The sequence below is a fragment of the Muntiacus reevesi genome, chromosome 3, assembly GCF_963930625.1.
Source record: "Muntiacus reevesi chromosome 3, mMunRee1.1, whole genome shotgun sequence".
NCBI lineage: Eukaryota > Metazoa > Chordata > Mammalia > Artiodactyla > Cervidae > Muntiacus > Muntiacus reevesi.
In genome coordinates this window covers 110,234,509-110,257,534 of record NC_089251.1, presented here as the reverse complement: position 1 = coordinate 110,257,534, position 23,026 = coordinate 110,234,509, and the positions used below count along the sequence as shown (strand labels likewise).

The window sequence follows — 23,026 nt, the reverse complement described above, 5'->3', positions numbered from 1 at the left end:
GACAGTAAAGAATTTGCCTGCAATGCAGGAGACCTGGGTTGGGAAGATCCCCTGGGGGAGGGAACGGCTACCCACTCCAGTATTCTGGCCTGGAGAGTTCCATGGATACAGTCCACGGAGTCGCAACCAGCTGGACATGACTGAACGACTTTCACTTCACTTCTGCAAGTGATCTACAGAAGGTAATCCAAAAAACAGGATAAAACAAGTTTCTAAGAGAGGAAACGATAACTGGAGAACTCATTCTACTGCCTCATACAACTTCAGTCTGAGACCAACAAGAGCAGATGGAACCAGCCCCACCGAAACGGAGGGAAAGGGTGGGACGGCAAGGTCTTTATTTGCTTGAATACAATATGCTACAGCCTACTGCAGCCTTTCCTTTCCAGCTGGGAGACGTTTTCTCCGAGAATCCCAAAATAGAAACTCGTAGTTAGAATCACAGGATGCTTAATTTCAGATAGAAATTTCAGCCAGTCTCTGCCTTGCTACTACTACTCCTGGCTTTATATATCAATACAAGGTGAGTTTTTCTCACTGTATCAATATATTAACAATGCTACAGCCATCGCACACATACATGGGTCAGAAACAATGGAAAGTCTATTTGTCTATAATACTCTAGCTTTTGAGCCACATTCCCTGAAAATGAGGAAGGAATGCTCTTTCAAGGGAAAGCTCAGACAGCTCAGCACCTACAGTAGGCAATCACTACCCCAGACACCCAATGACTAGAGACTAAAAAAAAAAGAAAGACAGACCCACACTGAGTCAAGAAGTAATTCCAGAATGAATTAATGGAAAGCATAAAAGAAGAGCAGGCTTTTGGTCTGCCTCTTCAAATAAACTCAAAGTTCAATGCCACTTTTAGTTCCAGAAATCAAAGTACAGAGAGTCTAATCCTCTGGAAACTGTCACTCAAAGGAGTAAGAGCTTCAAATTGTGGCAGAAATACTTTGGTCAATTTTACTCAAATTGTCACAAAAGCTCTATGACTATTTTAAACTAAGAGCAGAAGTTATTAAATGAGAGAAGACAAATAGTATTATTAAACTGTTTTGTTAACATTAAATGTTTTTATAGATTTTGTAACACATTGAATATCTCATACTAAATACTTTAAACATTTTATTTTTAAAAATCGCTCTGCTAGATTCTTTTGTCATCATGAACCTTGTACTCCAATCCCCGAAAACAAAACTGATATGAGGCTGCTTGGCTCACTGCCAAAGGCCCACAAGGTGCACCTACTTGTTCTGCAGCAGCTCATTCTCCTGCCGGAGCTGGCCCATTTCTGAGCGGATCCCTCGCTCGGTGCTTGAGAGAGAACTGATCTGACTGCGGAGCTCCTGTTCCACTTGCCTGCTGGCCTGCAGGTCAGCCTTTAACTTTTTAATGTCTTGTTCCAGCCTAGGAGAAGGAAAAGAGCAGCATCTTCATCACTGAGTGGGCACCCCTGGGGCTCTGTGGGGGACCCTGGCTGAAGCCCCTGAGGGCTGGCTGGACGGCGGAGCGCCCCGCCATCACTGCAACTCCCGTCCACAATCAGCCTTTGAATGAGTGCTTCGACCTGGGTCCCCAAGCCTTCCCACCAGAGGGTACCTTTTGCTTCTCTTCAAACATTTGTGAACACCGACAGGTGACGATGGTGACTTGTATCTGAGCTGCTAATAAAGGAAGAGGGGAAGGCAGAGGGAGGGTGGCTGAAGGGGAAGGTTCCCTCCCCACTGGTGAATTCCCCATGCTCCTCAGCACGAGAGAGATGCTCTTAACAACCAGCTCATGACCCACTGCTTTGAGACATCCTGACAGGTCAGAATCTACTCTGAGATTCCCTCTCACCTTGGGCCAAGAAGACAAGTGTCTGAGACAACCTCCTGTAACTGCTATCTTCCTTGCTAAATGATGCTCACACTTGTGGTGACTGTGACAGAAGAGCTCATCAGACTCAACAACAATGAAAAAAGGAACGTATTACATGATCTACGAATCATAAGAAAACTCCATCTGTGAAATGAAGCTTATCTTCACAACTCCTCACTCCTGTTTCATCTATTTTCTTTCAAACAGTCATAGTTTCATTTTAAGTGATATGCACTGGGGAACTATTATGTGCACATGCAGGACTGAAAAGGGTCAACAAGAAGTATAATGTCAAGCCCCTTTCTTCATGAGAAGGACTTTATGTTTTCACTAGAGGCCAATAAATAGACATCTGAAATGATTAAACCATAATACAGGGAGGCCACAGTTAAATACACGCCAAAAGGAATATAATATTTAATGAGAACTTATGTGTCGGGCGCTGTCCTGTAGATTTTAATGGCACGAATTCATTTAATCTGTACAACTATGAGGTAAGCTGAATAACCTTGGCAATTATTAGTACATTTTTAAAGATGAAGAAACCTAGATTCAGAAAAGTCTTCAGCCTAAAGTCACATAGGCAACCTAGCTCCACAGTCCACTCTCTTCTCCCACTGGCCAAACTGTGGCTCTATCAGCCATAGCATGGTGTCAGGAGAAGTACCGCATGAGTTCCGAGCAGAGAAGATGGGAAATGAGCTGGGCCTCGAAGGTTGGGCAGGATCTGCAGAAGCAGAAGGGGAGGACGAGGCATTCTAAATAAGGGGAAACATACTCAAAAGCACCAATAGCCACAGATATCTGGGGACAGGGCAATCAGTCTGGCCTCTGAGAAAGGGATACACTCTGGGAATAGAGGGAGAAAGGATAGAAGGGGTTTGGAGACTGGACTGTGGAGACTGGCACTGAAGGTCAGGCCAAGGATGACTGCCAGGGGAGACTCAGAAGACACCTGTTCCTACAAACTTACAGGTAGGCAGATGTCAGTTTGTTCTGACAAGACTCGTCCATTTCACTAATCCAACATAGCAACAGAACCAAGATTCTGGGAAGGCAATGGTGATTGCTCCTTAGAACTGTCAGCTCCACAGGCTAGGTCCTTATATGTTTCATGAAACACTAAATCCCCAGGGCCCATCAATCACTGTGATCAACACCTACTAAATACATATATCTGTTGCCAGGTATTCCTTAGAGAACCAAACAGCAGCTTTATTTACTTGCCTACCTTCAGCCACCTAAAACAAAACCTCAAAATCAAAAAGTTACTACATCTATTGTAGTGAGAGCACAGACTAGAGACCTGGTCTTCCAGAGGCACTGCCGGTCTCCTGACACAGCTCGGTCCCCAGGGAAGGGTCACCAACAGACATCACGCCACACTTTCCCTATTGCCAGCTTTATTCCAGTTGAATGTACTCCCGAAATGGCTCTAAGCAATCACCAATTGGCATTTTACCATACCCACACCATCCCTCGTTCACCCAAAGTAACCCAAGGATATTTTCCAAAATAGGTCGATGCTATCAGGTTACCCCCATTAATAAGTCTGGGTGAAAAACGTGTTAGGTAATTTATGTTTTTGAGAAGTCAATTTCACTGCCTGAGGAGTAGTACATTTTTAGTCAAAAAAGGATGAGCTTTAAGAAGAGACTAGGGACTTAGCATGGGTTAGAAACGGGAGAGAGGATCAGGATTCTAGACTCAGCTATGGTGCCAACGCTGTGACCCTGAGCAAGGCATGCAACCTTTTAGGACTCAGATTCTCCATTTGAGGCAAAATGATCTCTAAAGTTCCTCTCAACTTGGTCTAGGATTTCTAGGCCTGACACACTGCTCCTTCAGATCAGCAACCTAAGCTGGATCTTATGTAGGGCCCAGGAATCAGGTTCCACACAGCCTGTCGCTGGGGCAAAGCACGTGCGGCGGTTGGGAACGAGAGAAAGACTGAATACACAAAGGCTCTGAATGTGCGTGCGCGTGCGCTCTCAGTTCTGTCTGACTCTTCCCGACCCCACAGACTGTAGACCGCCAGGCTCATCTATCCATGGAGTTTTCCAGACAAGAACACTGGAGTGGGTTGCCATTTTCTCTTGCACAGGATCTTCCCGACCCAGGGATCGAACCCACGTCTCTTGTGTCTCCTGCACTGGCAGGCATATTCCTTGCCACTGCGCCACCTGGGAAGCCCCCAACATAAATGTCAGATGTCGATAATTTTGAAGTTATTACTTTTTTGCAGTTTTTAATCTACAAAAGCCAAACTTTCCTACCATGAACAAAGAATAACAATATTCTGAATGAAACTTTCAGAGTTCCTTGAAAAATGTAAAAAAAGAACAAGTGAGTTAGTGAAGTTATGAGAGCAAAACATGAAGAAATACCAAGAGTATAACTTCTGGAGATCACGGAACGCTAAAGAATATCTTCTGTGTGGAGAGCTATGAAAATTTTGTCAAAGACATATAGCAGTACAACACAAGAGATAAAGTGACATGGTTACAAGGGTATGTTTACTTTGTGAAAATTCATAAGCTGTACAATTAAGATTTGCACATTTTTGTGGATGTGTGTTATACTTCAATAAAAGACTTATTTTCAAAAATTAAATAACTTGTTCACAAGGTATAGAATTAAAATGTTTCAGGATTTTCATAACTGCTGACATTAGTTCTGTAAAACTATCAATGACTGTTTTCCAAATCTGTTATTTAACACCAGCATTCCTCAGTTTAAGAAATACTGGTCTATAGGAAACTATAACAACATGTAAGATAACTTAATGTGCTAAATAGTAAATTCTCAGTAATTTTTTAAATTTATGAGGGGAAAATTTTCATTGTCTCTCTGCAGGAAGCATTAATTTAATGTTGAACATTCACTATATTTTAAATCTTTACTGAGGTAGGTGGTAAAATGATTTATAATCCCTTACTGGATTTATGTTTTTATTGGAAAAGTGATACCCAGTCAAAATAAAAAACTACATACAACAGAAAAGAATAAAAATGTGAATAACTCATAATTCTTTCATCCAGACAGAACCACTATTTGCATTTGGTTTACTTCATTTCTGTATGTCTCTCTTTTCTTTCTCTTTCTTAACACACATAAATATTATATTGCTGAGAGAATACCACGTATATAGTTTATTTATCTTAAGAACCTTTCCACACTATTAGAAACTTTTCACAAACAATTGCTACATAATATTACATTGCACAGATGTACTGTACAATCCTACTTTTTAAAAATATACCTCAATCCCTGCATATGCTCAATAAAAAATGTAGACATGAGTTTTTAAAGAATTATGTGCATTAGTAAATTGAACTGAATTGAACCAGTCAAATGCCAGGGGCATTTATTAGAAAGATAACTACCTGTTGTAATGGTATATTTAACCCTTTTGTGTTGAAGATCAGTACTTAGTAGGCAAAATGCAGATATATAATTTATTGGTGTGAAGCACCAAGAAGTACTAATAAAATGGTGTTAAAAGGTTAATGCAAAATCTTCAAATGTATTCATGGGACTGTATTAAAATGTCAATACCTGCAACAACTAAATCTGAAGCAAGTGGTCAGGAAGAGAATGAGACAAAAGTAATAGTTTATTAACGTTAAAACTAATTTCAGTAAATAGGAATCAAAAGAAAGGAGGATGCATGCTCTGCAGCCCATGAGCCACAACTGTGGAGGCGCAGAGTCTAGAGCCTGAGCTCAGCAGGAGAAGCCACCGCAGCGAGCGCGCCCCAACTAGAGAGCAGCCCCCACTCGCCACAGCTAGAGAAAGCCTGCGCGCAGCAACGAAGACCCAGCGCAGCCAAAGATAAATAAATGTTTGGAAAAAAAGGAGGAAAAACATTCATCTCCAAGCTTAAACCCGTTTATCAGAGCTAAATCCTATTCTCCTCCCTACACAGCAGAAGATTAAGGGGATAAAAGAGAACTTTCCTCCAGCAGAGCTACAAACTCATCCAAAAAAGAGAAATAAAGGATCACACAGATCTTAACCACACTTTGGAAAGGCTTGAGTGAGTGAGTGAGTGAGTGAAGTCACTCAGTCGTGTCTGACTCTTTGTGACCCCATGAACAGTAGCCTGCACCAGGCTCCTCCGTCCATGGGATTTTCTAGGCAAGAGTACTGGAGTGGGTTGCTTAGGTAGCGAATAAATGCACTCCCTCCTTGCCCAACTCCTGTGGCACCAGTCACCCTGACAGAGGCTGCCCGAGGGCTGCCACCTGGGATAGAGACAGGGCACACGGCAAAGCTGGAGTCTGCGAGTTCAATAAACACATCCACTTGTGCTGCATCGGACGAGCCAGGGGTCTAACCAACTCAAAACATTACTTGTGAGGTCCAGGTACCTTGCTGAGCCAGTTTATTCATAAATTTAAACCCAACTTCTAAACTCACTGAACCTACCTCTGAACTCAGCACATCACCTAACTTACACACGAGAGGTGGGGCCCCTGGGGCAGCCCTTCCACTTACCGGCCCAGCGGACCTAAGGGCAAAACCGACACTCCAAACCTCAGCTCTGCACCTTTCCTCCCTCAGCCCACTCAACGGAGGCAAGTTATAATGTAAACGGTTGACAATAATTTAATTTTAAGGGGAGGTTTTACATTTTAATAAGGGGTAATTTCCTAGCTGACCAATAAGTATGAAGCTCAAACCTGAGTCTTTCAAGGCAAGCTAGGTAGGAAAAGTATCTGAGTATCTTGAAGCACACCTGATGGTTCAACAAAGGACAGTATTCAGGGGTCAGCTTTCAGCTGAGAGAAGCACTGTTTGTCAGTATCTGAAAAGGTGGGGAGATATTTATGTCTAAATGTCTGTAATCCTTATCTTTCGTGAATCACTTGAATTACAGCCACAGTACTGACTTCATGAGTGTATAAAAGCCTCCAATGTGTACAGCCAGTACCTTCACATTTTAATAAAGCCTGAGGTGTGATGAGGCCTGACTGACAACACACAAGAGCTTCAACACTGTGGGGCAGAAAATTTCTCCAGAAAGTGTGCGTGTGTGCTGTCACTTCACTCGTGTCCGACTCTTTGCAACCCCGTGAACTGTAGCCCACCAGGCTCCTCTGTCCATAGGATTCTCCAGGCAAGAATACTGGAGTGGGATGCCATGCCCTCCTCCAGGGGATTTTCCTGACTCAGGGATCGAACCTGAGTTTCATGTCTCCTGCATTGGCAGGCACATTCTTTACCACTAGCACCACCTGGGAAGCAAGTCCCGCAAAGAAGAGGGAGATCTTTTCTTAGCCAGAACTTCACCTGGGGAGGACTAGGTTCCCCAAATACTCTGAGTGACACCCCATACCTGCTCTAGAAAACAACGTTAGTGTGTATTTCTGTATATATGCCAGAATGACCCCATGAGGCCATCAGGAAGATAAGCAGCCTTGGTTCTGATGGTTATCTCTGAACTCTAAGAAGCTCTGACAGAGATGCTGTGGGCCCTGCAAGAAAACACAATCTACATGGCTGCTTGCTCTGTAAGAAAAGGGGCTTCAGAGCTTACTTCCAAATTATACAGCCAAGTGACTGAAAGATGAGTTTTTTATATACACCCATCATACCAGCCAAAACGACCCACTCGTTTCCAGACATCTCTCGTCTTTAATTATACCATCCCTCCTAGAGGAAAGGCCTCTAATTTTCAAACCTCACTCATTCAGTTCAGTTCAGTTCATTTGCTCAGTCGTATCCGACTCCTTACGACTCCATGAACCGCAACACGCCAGGACCCCCTGTCCATCACCAACTCCCGGAGTTCACCCAAACCTATGTTCATAGACTCAGTGATGCCATCCAACCATCTCATCCTCTGTCATCCCCATTTCCTCCTGCCCTCAGTCTTTCCCAGCATCAGGGTCTTTTCAAATGAGTCAGCTCTTCGCATCAGGTGGCCAACGTATTGAAGTTTCAGCTTCAAAATCAGTTCTGCCAATGAACACCCAGGACTGATCTCCTTTAGATTGGACTGGGTTGGATCTCCTTGCAGTCCAAGGGACTCTCAAGAGTCTTCTCCAACACCACAGTTCAAAAGCATCAATTCTTTGGCACTCAGCTTTCTTTATAGTCCAACTCTCACACCCATACATGACTACTGGAAAAACCATAGCCTTGACTAGATGGACCTTTGTTGACAAAGTAATGTCTCTGCTTTTTAATATACTGTCTAGGTTGGTCATAACTTTCCTTCTAAGGAGTAAGTGTCTTTTAATTTCATGGCTGCAATCACCATCTGCAGTAATTTTGGAGCCCAGAAAAATAAAGTCAGTTACTGTTTCCCCATCTATTTGTCATGAAGTGATGGGACCGGATGCCATGATCTTAGTTTTCTGAATGCCAAAGCCTTTGAATGTGTGGATCACAATAAACTATGGAAAATTCTGAAAAAGATGGGAATACCAGACCACCTGACCTGCCTCTTGAGAAACCTGTATGCAGGTCAGGAAGCAACAGTTAGAACTGGACATGGAACAACAGACTGGTTCCAAATAGGAAAAGGAGTATGTCAAGGCTGTATTAAATACCCTGCTTATTTAACTTAAATGCAGAGTACATCATGAGAAACACTGGGCTGGAGGAAGCACAAGCTGGAATCAAGATGGCCGGGAGAAATATCAATAACCTCAGATATGCAGATGACACCACCCTAATGGCAGAAAGTGAAGAGGAACTAAAGAGCCTCTTGATGTAAGTGAAAGAGAAGAGTGAAAAAGTTGGTTTAAAGCTCGACATTCAGAAAACTAAGATCACGGCATCCGGCCCCATCACTTCATGGCAAATTACTCATTCAAGGCCCAGTTAAAAAATAAAAACGGCAATAGAAACATATATATCAATAATTACTTTAAATGTAAATGGATTAAATGCTCCAACCAGAAGACACAGACTGGCTGAATGGATATAAAAGAAGGCCCATATATATGCTGTCTACAAGAAACCCACTGAAGACCTCAAGACACATATAGACTGAAAATGAGAGGATGGAAAAATATATTCCATGCAAATGGGAAGCAAAAGAAAGCTGGAATAGCAATCCTCATATCAGACAAAATAGACCTTAAAATAAAGAATATTACAAGAGACTTGGAAGGACACTACATAATGATCAAGGGATCAATCCAAGAGGAAGACATAACAATTTTAAGTATCTATGCACCCAACACAGGAGCACCTCAATACATAAGACAAGCACTAACAGACATAAAAGGAGACACTGGCAGTAACACAGTAAGAGTAGGAGGCTTTAACATCCCACTCACACCAGTGGGCAGATCATCAAAACAGAAAATTAATAAGGAAACACAAGTCTTAAATGATACATTAGATGAGATGGATCTCATTGATATCTTCAGGACATTTCATCCAATGCAGAGGAATATACCTTCTTCTCAAGTGCACATGAAACATTCTCTAGTATAGACCACATCTTGGATCACAAATCAAATCTCAGTAAATATAAGAAAACCAAGCGTCTTCTCCAAACACAACGCTATGAGATATCAATTACAAGAAAAAAACTGTAAGACACACAAACACATGGAGATTAAACAACACATTTCTAAAAAACAGGTTACTATGTAAGTAAGTGATAACCAATAATATTAGTTATTGTTAATATCAATAATCATCATTAATGTTTATATTATTAATTATATTATTATAAATATACTAATATATAAATATAATTATGAATAACATCAATATAAATATACTGATATAATTATATCAATAATATTGATATTATAATTAATTAGCATAATTAATATTACTACTACTAATTACTAGTAGTAAATAACTAACTAAAGGTTACTGAAAAAATCAGAAGGGAAATCAAGAAATTTCTAGAAACAAATGACAATGAAAACATGACAACTCAAAACCTATGGGATGTAGCAAAAGCAGTCCTAAGAGGGAATTTTATAGCAATACAATCCTACCTTAAGAAACAAGAAAATCAAATAGACAACCTAACTTTACACTTAAAACAACTGGAAAAAGAAGAACAAAAAACCCCAAAATTAGCGGAAGAAAAGAAATCATAAAGTTCTGAGCAGAAATAAATGAAAAAACCAACAGTAAAGATTAAAACTAAAAGCTGTTTTTTTGAGAAGATAAACAATATTGACAAACCTTTAGCTAGATTCATCAAGAGAGAAGAATCAAACCAACAAAATGAGAAATTAAAAAGGAGTGGTTACAACAGACAATGCAGAAATACAAAGGATTATAACAGACTATCATTAACAAATATACAGCAATAAAATGGGTAACCTGGAAGAAATGGACAGATTCTTAGAAAAATTCAATCTTCCATGACTGAACCAGGAAGAAATAGAAATTATGAAAAACCCAATTCAAGCACTGAAACTGAAGCTGTGATAAAAGATCTCCCAAAAAACAGAAGCCCAGGACCAGATGGCTTCACAGGAGAATTCTATCAAACACTTAGAGAAGAGTTAATGCCTATCCTTCTAAAACTCTTTCAAAAAATCGCAGAGGAAACAACACTTCCAAACTCATTCTATGAGTCCACCATTACTCTGACGCCAAAATCAAAGACAACACAAAAAAGAAAACTACAGGCCAATATCACTGATGAATATAGATGGAAAAATCCTCAAAAAAATTTTAGCAAACAGAATTCAGCAACACATCAAAAAACTCAAAACCATGATCAAGTTGGGTTTATTCCAGGGATGCAAGGAGTCTTCAATATAAGCAAATTAATCAATGTAATACAGCATATTAACAAATTGAAAGATAAAAACCATATGATAATCTCAACAGATGCAGAAAAAGTCTGACAAAATTCAGTACTCATTTATGATTTAAACTCTTCAAAACATGGGCATAGAAGGAACCCACCTCAACATAGTAAAGGCCGTATATGATAAGCCTACAGCAAACGTTATTCTCAATGGTTAAAAAACTGAAAGCATTCCCCCTAAGATCAGGAACAAGACAAGGGTGTCCACTTTCACCACTATTATTCAACATAGTTCTGGAAGTCCTAGTTGCAGCAATCAGAGAAGAAAAAGAAATAAAAGGAATCCAGATCAGAAGAGAAGAAGTAAAGCTCTCATTGTTTGCAGATGACATGATACTGTACACAGAAAACCTTAAAGACAGTATCAGAAAATTACTAGAGCTAATCATTGAATTTAGCAAAGTTGCAGGATACAAAATCAATACACAGAAATCATTTGCATTTCTATATAATAACAATAAAAAGTCAGAAAGAGAAATTAAGGAATCAATCCCATTCACCATCGCAACAAAAAGAATTAAATATCTAGGAATAAACTTACCCAAGGAGACAAATGACACCCCCTTTATGGCAGAAAGTGAAGAACTAAAGAGCCTCTTGATGAAAGTGAAAGAAGAGAGTGAAAAAGTTGGCTTAAAGCTCAACATTCAGAAAATTAAGATCATGGCATCTGGTCCCATCACTTCATGGCAGATAGATGGGCAAACAGTGGAAACAGTGGCTGACTTTATTTGGGGGGGCTCCAAAATCACTGCAGATGGTGATTGCAGCCATGAAATTAAAGGACGCTTACTCCTTAGAAGGAAAGTTATGACCAATCTAGACTATATTAAAAAGCAGAGACACTACTATGCCAATGAAGGTCCATCTAGTAAAGGCTATGGTTTTTCCAGTAGTCATGTATGGATGTGAGAGTTGGGCTATAAAGAAAACTGAGCGCCAAAGCATTGATGCTTTTGAACTGTGGTGCTGGAAAACTCTTGAGAGTCCCTTGGACTACAAGGACATCCAACCAGTCCATCCTAAAGGAGATCAGTCCTGAGTGTTCATTGGAAGGACTGATGCTGAAGCTGAAACTCCTATACTTTGGCCATCTCATGCGAAGAGCTGACTCATTTGAAAAGACCCTGATGCTGGGAAAGGTTGAAGGCGGGAGGATAAGGGGACAACAGAGGATGAGGTGGTTGGATGGTATCACTGACTCAATGGACCTGAGTTTGGGTAAACTCCGGGAGCTGGTGATGGACAGGGAGGCCTGGCGTGCTGCAGTCCATGGGGTCACAAAGAGTTGGACATGACTGAGAAACTGAACTGAACTGAACTGAAGGAGACAAAAGAACTGTACACAGAAAATTGTAAGACACTAATGAAAGAAATCAAAGATGACATAAACAGATGGAGAGAGATTCCACGTTACTGGGTAGGAACAATCAATATTGTGAAAATACAAAATGCAATTTATAGATTCAATGTGATCCCTATCAAATTACCAATGGCATTTTTCACAGAACTAGAACAAAAAATTTCACAGTTCATATGAAAACACAAAAGACCCCGAACAGCCAAAGCAGTCTTGAGAAAGAAGAACGGAGCTGAAGGAATCAACCTTCCTGACTTCAGATTACACTACAAAGCTACAGGCATCAAGACAGTGTGGTCCTGCCATAGAACAGAAACACAGATCAATGGAACAAGACAGAAAGCCCAGAAATAAACCCGCACACCTCTGCTGCTGCTGCTGCTAAGTTGCTTCAGTCAGGTCCAACTCTGTGCGACCCCACAGACAGCAGCCCACCAGGCTCTGCCATCCTTGGGATTCTCCAGGCAAAAACACTGGAGTGGGTTGCCATTTCCTTCTCCGATGCATGAAAGTGAAAAGTGAAAGTGAAGTCGCTCAGTCGTGTCCGATGGGTACCTTATTTTTTACAAAGGAGGCAAGAATATACAATGGGTCAAAGACAACCTCTTCAAAAAATGGTGCTGCGAAAACCGGGCAGCTAAATGTCAAAGAATGAATAGAACACTTCCTAACACCATTCACAAAGATAAACTAAAAATGGATTAAGGACCTAAATATAAGACCATAAACTATAAAACTCTTAGAGGAAAACATAGGCAGAACACTCGATGACATAAATCAAAACAAGATCCTCTATGACCCACCTCCAGGAGTAATGGAAACCAAAAGTAAGCAAGGTGAAAAGACAGCCCTCAGAATGGGAGAATAGCAAATAAAACAACTGACAGAAGATTAACTTCCAAAATATACAAGCAGTTCATACATACAACTCAATACCAGAAAAACAAACATCCCAATCAAAAAGTGGGAAAAAGACCTAAACAGACATTTCTCCAAAGAACACATACAGATGGCTAACAAACACATGAAAAGATGCTCAATATTACTCATTATTAGAGAAATGCAAATCAAAACTACAACGAGATATCACCTCGCACCAGTCAGAATGGCCATCATCAAAAAGTCTACAAACAGTAAATGCTGGAGAGGGTGTGGAGAAAAGGGAACGCTTAAGTACTGTGTGTAGGAATGTAAATTGATACAACCACTATGGAAGACGGTATGGGGATTCCCTAAAAAACCAGGAATAAAACCACCATATGACCCAACAATCCCACTCCTAGGCATATACCCTGAGGAAACCAAAACTGAAAGAAACATGTGTTCCACTGTTCATTGCAGCACTATTTACAATAGCTAGAATGTGGAAGCAACTTAGATGTCCATTGAAAGATGAATGGATAAAGAAGTTGTGGTACATATACACAATAGAATATTACTCAGCCATAAAAAGGAACACATATGAGTCAGTTGTAATGAGGTGGATGAACCTAGAACCTATTATACAGAGTGAAGTAAGTCAGAAAGAGAAAGATAAATATCATATTCTAATACATATATATGGAATCTAGAAAAATGGTACTGAAGAATTTATTTATAGGGCAGCAATGGATAAACAGAGAATAGACTTATGGACATGGGGAGAGGGGAGTTGAGGGTGAGATGTATGGGAAGAGTAACATGGAAACTTACATTACCATATGTAAACGAATTTGCTTATGGCTCAGGAAACTCAAACAGGGGCTCTGTCTGAACCTACAGGGGTGGGGTGGGGCTGGAAATGGGAGGGAGGTTCTAAAGGAAGGAGATATATGTATACCTATGGCTGATTCATGCTGAGGTTTGACAGAAAACAACAAAATTCTGAAAAGCAGTTATCCTTCAATAAAAAAAATAAATATTTAAAAATTAAAAAAAAACAAAAAAACCCAACTCTCCAGTATGAGGAGCTGACTTCTAAGGGCCCAATGTCTTCTTTCCTTCTGAAACCTGAAAACCCTTCCTGTTGGTGTTTCTCACTTGGCACTAAACCCCTGCCCTGTGCTGTGTTTAAATCTGTTTTGGTTTTTAATCTTTTCCTGTGCATGTTATCTTATTTCTAAAAAGTGTATAAATTCTCTGAAGCCAGGGACTGATGGTAGTCTAAAATTAGAAGCTGGAAGTGTATTTCTAAAGTTTCTTTCAATCTTTCCAAGACCACATCTCTAACCCTCACTCTGTGTCCATCTCCTCAGTGCTTAGAATAGAACAGGGTCAGTGTTATGATATATGAGGCTCTGGAAACAACCTATCTGGAGCAGGCTGCCAGATTTTTAGTTTAAACAGGGGCTGATGGAGACAGGGGCAAAGGAGGGTCTGCTTATCAGGAAGGCAGGTGCACACGAAAAGAATGAGTGAAGAGCAACTGCTTCATCTCGGGAAGTACCTAATTCCATCAGGAGATCCCCAGCATACATTAATCATACAAGACAAGACTTGTTTAGGGGCCACGCAGCTGTCTCTGCAGGAAACTGAGCTCATAAATCAAAGCTCTGTCCCCAGAAGAAATACTGTTTGCCCTCTCCACCAACTCCTTCCCTTTCCCTCTTTCCAGGTCATTCACCCTGATAGGATAGGCAGCATGGGTCATTCACATAAAGACACAAATGTTTCTCAACGTAAATGAGGCCTACACTGAACAAGTGAAGCTGTTCCAGTATATCCAACTAACCACAACTTTGGAAATAAGGAAATGAAGCTACCTCAGGTTTCACTGTGATTACTACAATTGCTTACCAGGCAAAAGTATCAAAAATGAGTAATTACCTGATGACCTGACTGCTAGGTAAAACCGTATCACAGAGTACCTTAGGGCTCTGCTCCCTAAGCTGTCCCTTTTGTTAAGGAACAAAAAGAGACAGGAAAGGAAATCTAGAGGATTTCACTGGCCACTCAGGGAAATGGGAAACTGAATTCTTGAAGCCCCTGAAGCATAAAGCTAGTGGTGCCATGAACTACTATTTTTAATAAGGTCCTTAAAGGATATGGTCAGATATGACAATTTGTATCAAAAGTTTTCAAAATGTTTGTATCTGCTGATACAGCATTCCATTCCCAGGCTGGAGATACAAAGATTTGTGTAAAAGTGTGTTTGTTGCAATAGTATTTCTACTAAGAAAAAATCAGTATTCAACAGAAAATTGACTAAATAAATTGGCTAAATAAATATTCAACAGAAAACTGGCCAAATAAATTGTACATTCATGTGTCTGACTGACACGCAACTATTAAAAAACCACTGAGGAAGAATATTCAATGACATGGGAGAATACTCATGACAGAATCAGTGGGAAAACATAATTATAAAACAGTATACATAGTATATGAGCTCCATTTTGTGAAAAGAATAAGTATGTATGCAAAAGAAAAAAGACTGAGAAGATGTGTATGTAGATAGTGGCCATCTCTATTTTCAAAGTTGGAAGTAATCAACATCTGCAACTTATTTTTAATATTTTAATTATTATTTTCTGATTGGGAGAAAATTTTTGGTGTGTTGTTTTTTTTTTTTAAAGAGGAAGCTGTTTGTTTGCTCTGCATGGTTTTTCAACATTCACTGTTACTCTCAGATTTGCCCACATCACAGGCCAGTTTCAGAATAATCTGAAAGCCTTAGGGAAAACCCAACTGTTTTACTTCTTAAACTTTTTAGGTCACTCCAAAAAAGGGGAACTTAAATTTTCTGAAGTAGAAAATGCCTCAGTTCCTAAATCTACATCAACTATTACTTCCCATCCATCAGTCCCTATCAAAGCAACAGTTTGTCTAAGTCCAGATTCAAACCCAGCTAGTCTGTGAAATCTGTGAATGACCAGTCTCATGTCCCCTGTTTTGGTGTCTGCTCCAAGAATATGGCAGAAAAACACCCTGATGTGGAAGAAGTCACCATCCTTAGGCATAGGAGGCCTCTATACTCTATCATTTGAGGAACACCTCTGATAGCTCGGTAAAGAATCTGCCTGCAATGCAGGAGACCCTGGTTCGATTCCTGGGTCAGGAAGATCCCCTGCAGAAGTATAGGCTACCCACTCCAGTATTCTTGGGCTTCTCTTGTGGCTCAGCTGGTAAAGAATCCGCCCGCAATGCAGGAGACCTGGGTTTGATCCCTGGGTTGGGAAGATCCCCTGGAGAAGGGCAAGGCTACCCATTCCAGTATTCTGGCCTAGAGAATTCCATGGACTATATAGTCCATGGGGTTGTAAAGAGTCAGACATGACTGACCGACATGCACAGAGACTCAACTACCCTTCTTATCACAAGATTGCTCCCTCTCCTGCTAAGTGGTCCGAGAGCCTCATGGTCAGGAGTTGAGGATTCCAACAAAAAAGGGAGCAGTCTTCTCACTCTGAAGGGGAGCTGTCAACAGGTGCATGTTTTCCAGGAGCACAAGGAGCTCAAGGATAGGAGAAGGCAAAAAGTCCCACTAACACACGGCAGGCCAGCTCATGGGATTGCCAGACAGTCCCTAATGAAAAGTCCTTTCTACGAAGTCCAGTCTTGACTGATGCGGTCAGTGGGGGGATGGAACAAAATACAAGAATAACAGGAAGGGTCAGGTGCACAGGTTATAAACCGGTAAACCAACCTGGCCCATAAACACGTTTCGTTTGAACTTCTTCTACATGAAGTAAAAAAAATATTTAACTGTGACATTTCACATAAAGATTTCTATCTCTGGCATCTCTTCTAAATAAATTTGCAGAAGATGTAGCAACATTGGGCCTACAATTCCCCAGGGCAACAACTGGCTGTCCCGTCTGGAAGGGCATGTGCTTTCAAACTCCGGGATGCCAGGGACATCCTGATTGTGAATGACGCCAACCCTGGCCCCCAGCGCATGCCTAGGGCCTGCCTCGTTCCTATACGTGTCTGAGTCTGCTATACCCTCTCTAGAGGCAGGGGAGAGGAAGGACAAGGGCCCTTCTCAGTTCGCTGCACGTATTTCTATTTCAAATCTGCTTCAGCACTCTACCAAGAAAGGAGAAATGCACCTGAGAGTAAGGAGCTGTCATTCTTCTCACAAAAAAGAAACTAAAACTTAGTTTTAATTCTGAGAGTCCCAGCTGGCTAGCAAAAAGGTTTCAGAGATCCCCGAGAGATTTGCACAGACTGAAGTATACTCACACTGGCTGTCAAAGTATTCAAATAGCTAGTTTCTAAATGAGAGCGTGAGTAACATTTAAAGACCACAGTTCCTTTTCGTTGGAGTTCCTCCCCTTCAGGGAATCCACCCCTAATCCTTAGCTGGTAATCTCAATTCATTATGTGCCAATGGGGCACACTGACTCAGGATTTAACACAAAATTTTATAGCAGTTCCTTCTGAATTCTAGGGAGGAAATTTTCTAATTGTCTAATCAGAAATTCCTGTTGTTGGAATAAAATCTCAGTACTCAACATAAAAGTGTTTCTAATGTGGACTCACCCCATCAAATAGTTTATGTGTAATTTCATAATTTATCTATGCAACACAGATAATTATTTCCTGTGATCACCCGGATATGCAGACACTAAAAAAACCACTGGCTTAGATGCATTAAGGCCTCGCTCCTCAAGTGCTGAGTGGTTTCCAAGCGTGAAACAGGTCTGCTTAAGTCTAAAATTATCATGCTTCTATGACTGCATTTATATCCCAGAATATTATAGTTTTAAATCACTGCAATGATTAAAACAAATTCAAACTATATTATGAATTAATATAATAAACAAAGCTAACCAAGTAAAACCTACAGGTGCCTTAAACACTATGAGCAAGGCAGGCAATGAAAACAATCAGGTCTGACAACACATCGGCTCAGAAACAATGCTAGACTAATATAAATCAGAAACATGTTTCCACAGAGACACTAAACTTACTAAATATTAATAGAAATACATTCCACTACTTACTTTTTCCACTTAATCATTTCCAAATAATTTAGTAATAGCTACATACAAGATATTTAATCTAATCTAACTAGAACCTCTAAGTGTCTAGTTAAAATCTTTCTGAAATGTCATGTATTTTACTAAGTTTTACCTCTAGGCTGGAAATGATACTGTTATGAATAAATGATCAAATGCACCTGTAGAAGTGGGAAGGCCCGCATCGGCAGCCACCACTCGCGGGGACAGCGCCGGGCGTGTCACTGTGCAGCAGAGGGTGTCAGCACAGGGGCGGGAGGCAGCCAGGGGCAAGTCCAAAGCCCCAGCCACTGTCTCCCAAGCTCAGATTTCACAAACTATTCCTGACACAGAGCAAAATGTATTCAAATGAAATGTATTCAGAAGAAAACAAGCCAATATACCACTTTCTCTCTGGCACCTGAGATGATAATACAGGGCAGTCAACACATTTTCTAACCAAGGGGATATCCTTGGAGGGAAGGTTCTGGAACAGAAATGTGGGATCTGAGTTCTCTCTCTCTAGCTACCACAAAGACAAAGAGAACGGCTAGGACTAAGCGGGAAGAGGGAAGGCAAGAGCCACCAGGAAAGAGGAATAAGACAAGGCACACACACTTCCTCTGCGTTCTTGGCTGACATGTGCCTTGTGCCTAGACTCCCTGGCCCTGCAGCGTAACCAGGCCACTGTCAGAAAAAAACGGGTTTTTCGACAGCTGTCCCTTGGAGTTTTCTCCCCTTGCCCTTGTAACTTCCAGAAATTCCTGAACCTCTTGCACAGCAAGGAAGGGGGCTTAAGAGTGGAAACTCTTTTTATTTTTTAGAAATAAAGTCAGTAACAACTTACTCAAGAACAACAAACAGTTTAACACTAGATAGCAGGTCCTTGGCTTGGTCTAATGTAACACTGAGGTTTCCAACTTCAAAAGCCTTTGAATGACATGGCACTGGCAGCGCACTGCAATTACTGAGGCCCATCTTTCCTCCCTTGGCCACCTATTATTCTTCCTGGACAAAGGTGACATTTGTTCAGTAAGTATTTACTGAGCATCTACCATGTGCCAATCACCATATACTACGGCAAAGGAAAAAAGGGGAAGACAAGAGCAAAGGTGGTCCCTGGCCTCATTGAGCTTCAGTTCAGTTCAGTCGCTCAGTCATGTCTGACTCTTTGTGACTCCATGAACCGCAGCACGCCAGGGCCCCTTGACCATCACCAACTCCCAGAGTTTGCCCAAATTCACGTCCATTGAGTGAGTGATGCCATCCAACCATCTCATCCTCTGTCGTCCCCTTCTCCCACCCTCAATCTTTCCCAGCATCAGGGTCTTTTCAAATGAGTCAGCTCTTCGCATCAGATGGCCAAAGTATTGGGGTTTCAGCTTCAGCATCAGTCCTTCCAATGAATAGTCAGGACTGATCTCCTTTAGGATGAACTGGTTGGATATCCTTGCAGTCCAAGGGACTCTCAAGAGTCTTCTCCAACACCACAGTTCAACAGCATCAATTCCTTGGCGCTCAGCTTTCTTTACAGTCCAACTCTTACATCTATCTATACATGACTACTGGAAAAACCACAGCCTTGACTAGACGGACCTTTGTTGGCAAAGTAATGTCTCTGCTTTTTAATATGCTGTCTAGGCTGGTCATAGGTTTCCTTCCAAAGAGTAAGCGTCTTTTAATCTCATTGAGCTTACATTCTATTATGGGCATAATAAGCCTGTGTAAAAATTCAAAGTATGTAGAAACAGACAATGTAGAAAGTAAACATCTACTATAATCAACTATAATTGACCATTTGGTATAAACTATTTCAAATAATCTTCTGCATATGTAAAGAACAATACTTACCCATATTTTGTAATGTGGTCATACTATCTGATCAGTTTTGCTACTTCCTCCCTTTTAACAATCCATCTTGAGGTCTTTCCATTACATTCTTTTTTAAGATACGTTTCCACATTTCAGGGCTTCCCTTGTGGCTCAGCTGGTAAAGAATCCGCCTGCAATGCAGGAGACCTGGTTCGATCTCTGGGTTGGGAAGATCCCCTGGAGAAGGGAAAGGCTATCCACTCCAGTATTCTGGCCTGATAAATTCCATGGACTGTATAATCCATAGGGTCGCAAAGAGTCGGACACGACTGAGCGATTTTCACTTTCACTTTTCCTCTGTAACATTTCCCACTTAAACTACTGTGATCCCCCATGTAGGACTCTTCAGGGACTTGAGAGAAGGCTGGAAAAGTCCATATAAGGCCACCTTCCCCCGGGTACTTACCCCAGTGAACGCACAAAGGCTCTACCTCTGGAATTGACTGCACTGTCTTGTTTCTTCCCCAGAGTCAGGTCTCAGCTTTGGATTCTATCCTCGCTTTGTGCCTACAATCTCTAAGATGACAAAACAGAGGCTTCTTGGGTTCTCTCTTTATTATGCTCTTTCTTCACAGCTATTCACACCAAAATCATACTGAATCCACTGATAATTAAAAATCAGTATCTAAAAACATGGCCCTTTCTTTTCAGTGGATATCTAACTTTAAATTGTCTGTAGATGTCTTAAAATGGGGCTTCCTAGGTGGCCTAGTGGTAAAGAATTGCCTGCCAATGCAGGAGACTCAGAAGATATGGATTCCATCCCTGGGTCAGAAGATCCCCTGGAGAAGGAAATGGCAACCTGCTCCAGTATTCTTGCTTGGCGGGCTGCATTCCATGGACTTGCAAAGTCGGACATGACTGAGCGTACACACACATTTTAAAATGTGGGGAAATGAAAAATTGGAAGTAGTATAAATTGCCTGTTGTTTGTTCCCAAACAGCAAGACCATACTAAGAAGTCTTCTATAAGCCAGAGGCTACGCAACAATTTAAAACACTGTTATCTGGAGACAAGATTAAATTCAGAAGTACAAAGACTTAGTCAAACCACCTGGGCCATATATGCCACCAGCCAAGTCCCATCAAAGAAGAAAGCTGGCTGTTGTTAGCTTTTGCTATCTTTGTCCCTCATAAGAAAAACATAAAATCATAAAACATAAACACAAGATTTATAATGGCTAGAAAGTGGAATGAAGGCCAATGACATTCTGCTCACCCACCAGCTTAAATTAGAAAGAGATGAGTCACAAATACTCATATCACAGCCTACTAAAACACAATACTAATCAATATATTCACTGATGAACCAGAACATTATAAAGCCTATTTATCAACTATGTTGTCATCAATCTATACGCTCCTAAAATATTTCCCTAAGACCCAGAAGTGGTAATATAAGTTAGTTACTGGGTATGAATGTAAGTTAAACACTTCTCTGTATAAGTGAATGAGTTAGAATTTCTTTAAGAGCTTCTCTACCCCTTCGAACCCCTACCCCCACCGCCCCACCACCACCTTTGCTGAGGCAGGGCTACCATACTTGCTTAGTGCTTACTGGAAAAATCCTAATAAACGTTTTCTACTTTTCCCCCAAGGCTCTTAAGTCTCCAACTATGCAGAACTGTATGAACAAACTAAGTTTTAAGTAATAACATTTTGGTGTGCCTGAAATAGCCAAATGAATTTAGAGAAGAAAAAAAAAATGACTCTTCAATAAATTACAGCACTCCCCAGATTTCCATTTTTCCCTGAAGAAAAGCTACCCCCACCTCTGCCCTCAGAACTTACCACCATGGCCATGCCCACGCCTCAGACCTTTCAAGCAGGCACCGGTGGCCTTTCCCCAGGGTAAGGTGATGTTTACATTCCCTATCTTAAGTTCTCCAATTTGAGGCTCTCGGGTCTGCTGGTGTCAACACAGGCCCATCCCAGGTTTATTCCTAAAGAGCAAATTCCCTGCTAGGGGGCTCTAGGGTGTCTGAAGCAGACAAACTTCCATGGAATCCTAATGAGAGTTGCATTCTTAGAGATTCTATAAACTTTAAAGGGTACCAGCAGATGGCCACCTTCTGTTCAGAAATAAATACACCCCTGTGTCTTTGGCAAGAGCAAGAATTTTTAAAACTCTTAAAACAGTATCTCTCAAAAAACAAAAAACAACAAAGAAAACAGTATCTCTCTAGAAGAAAGGAAAATTAAACAAATTCTGAAATTCTAAGCGTTTCTTCTATAGATTTTTGTCAGAAGAGCAGAAAATTCAGCTCCAGGGCCAATCCTCGTGCCAACTTTAGATGTATATATATTTGAAACAAACAGAAACACAAGAATATGTAAAAAAGTTAAAAAGCCAGAACAAAAAAGCAGGTTGATATAACTTTTTTTTTAAGCAGCACAGGCAAATAGAAAATAGCAAATAGCAAAGGCAGAAGTCAAGAAACTTTGGTTCTGGTCCTTGTAACTGTCCCTCCAGCTGGTTACTAGGACTAGTCATTTAATCGCCCAAGGCTTGTTTACTTCACTGATGAAATGACAGGGCCGGGAAGGCTGGTCTAAATATCTCCACAACATTCTAAATTCTACTCAGTTTCCTTAAACGCCTCTCTTCTAGGTAAAGTGTGGATACTTTCCTTTATGACTCTTCACACCAAACATTATTCACATACGTTAAAGAGTTGATATCTTACTAAGAGTAAGCATGAGAAACAAGAAAGATTAATGTCTTGAACACAAAAACAAAGAAAAAGTGGGATGAAAATAAAACAAAGAGACTTCTACTTCAACATTTCTACAGAATATGGATCACTTTACATTTTGCACCCAGTTTTAAATTCTCTCCCTTAACCAGGAAACTGAAACAAGTAACAAGTCCCAAACAGAAACCCTGCAGTCTCGGGCTGTCTGAGAGGGAGCACTGTGCCAAGCACAGAAGTGCCGGCTCTTCTGCTCGCAGGCCCTGAGGCTACAGGAGAGCAGCTCAGGTATTACACGCTGACCTGCTGGACCGCAGGCAGATCACCGAATGATCACACAGAACTGCCACGGAATATTCCACATCAAGTGAAGACCAGGGTTAGGCTAAGCTGGGAAAATGATTTCAATATAATTTAGGTGAAAAATCAGGACGAAAAAACTACACAAACGCTATGGCCACATCTATACAAATTCAGTTGGTGAAAATACAACAAAAATTTAAGTGATTTGTGT

The 23,026-nt window shown here is 40.9% G+C and overlaps 1 protein-coding gene across 1 annotated transcript in view; it reads right to left on the bottom strand.

Annotated features, from left to right (window-relative positions):
• The window catches only part of MACO1 (macoilin 1), a 66,389-nt gene that overhangs the window by 15,184 nt on the left and 28,179 nt on the right, over nucleotides 1–23,026 (bottom strand). Inside the window, exon 7 of the mRNA XM_065930084.1 lies at nucleotides 1,252–1,410. Coding sequence (XP_065786156.1) covers nucleotides 1,252–1,410 — 159 coding nt within the window. The remainder of the gene's footprint in view (nucleotides 1–1,251; nucleotides 1,411–23,026) is intronic.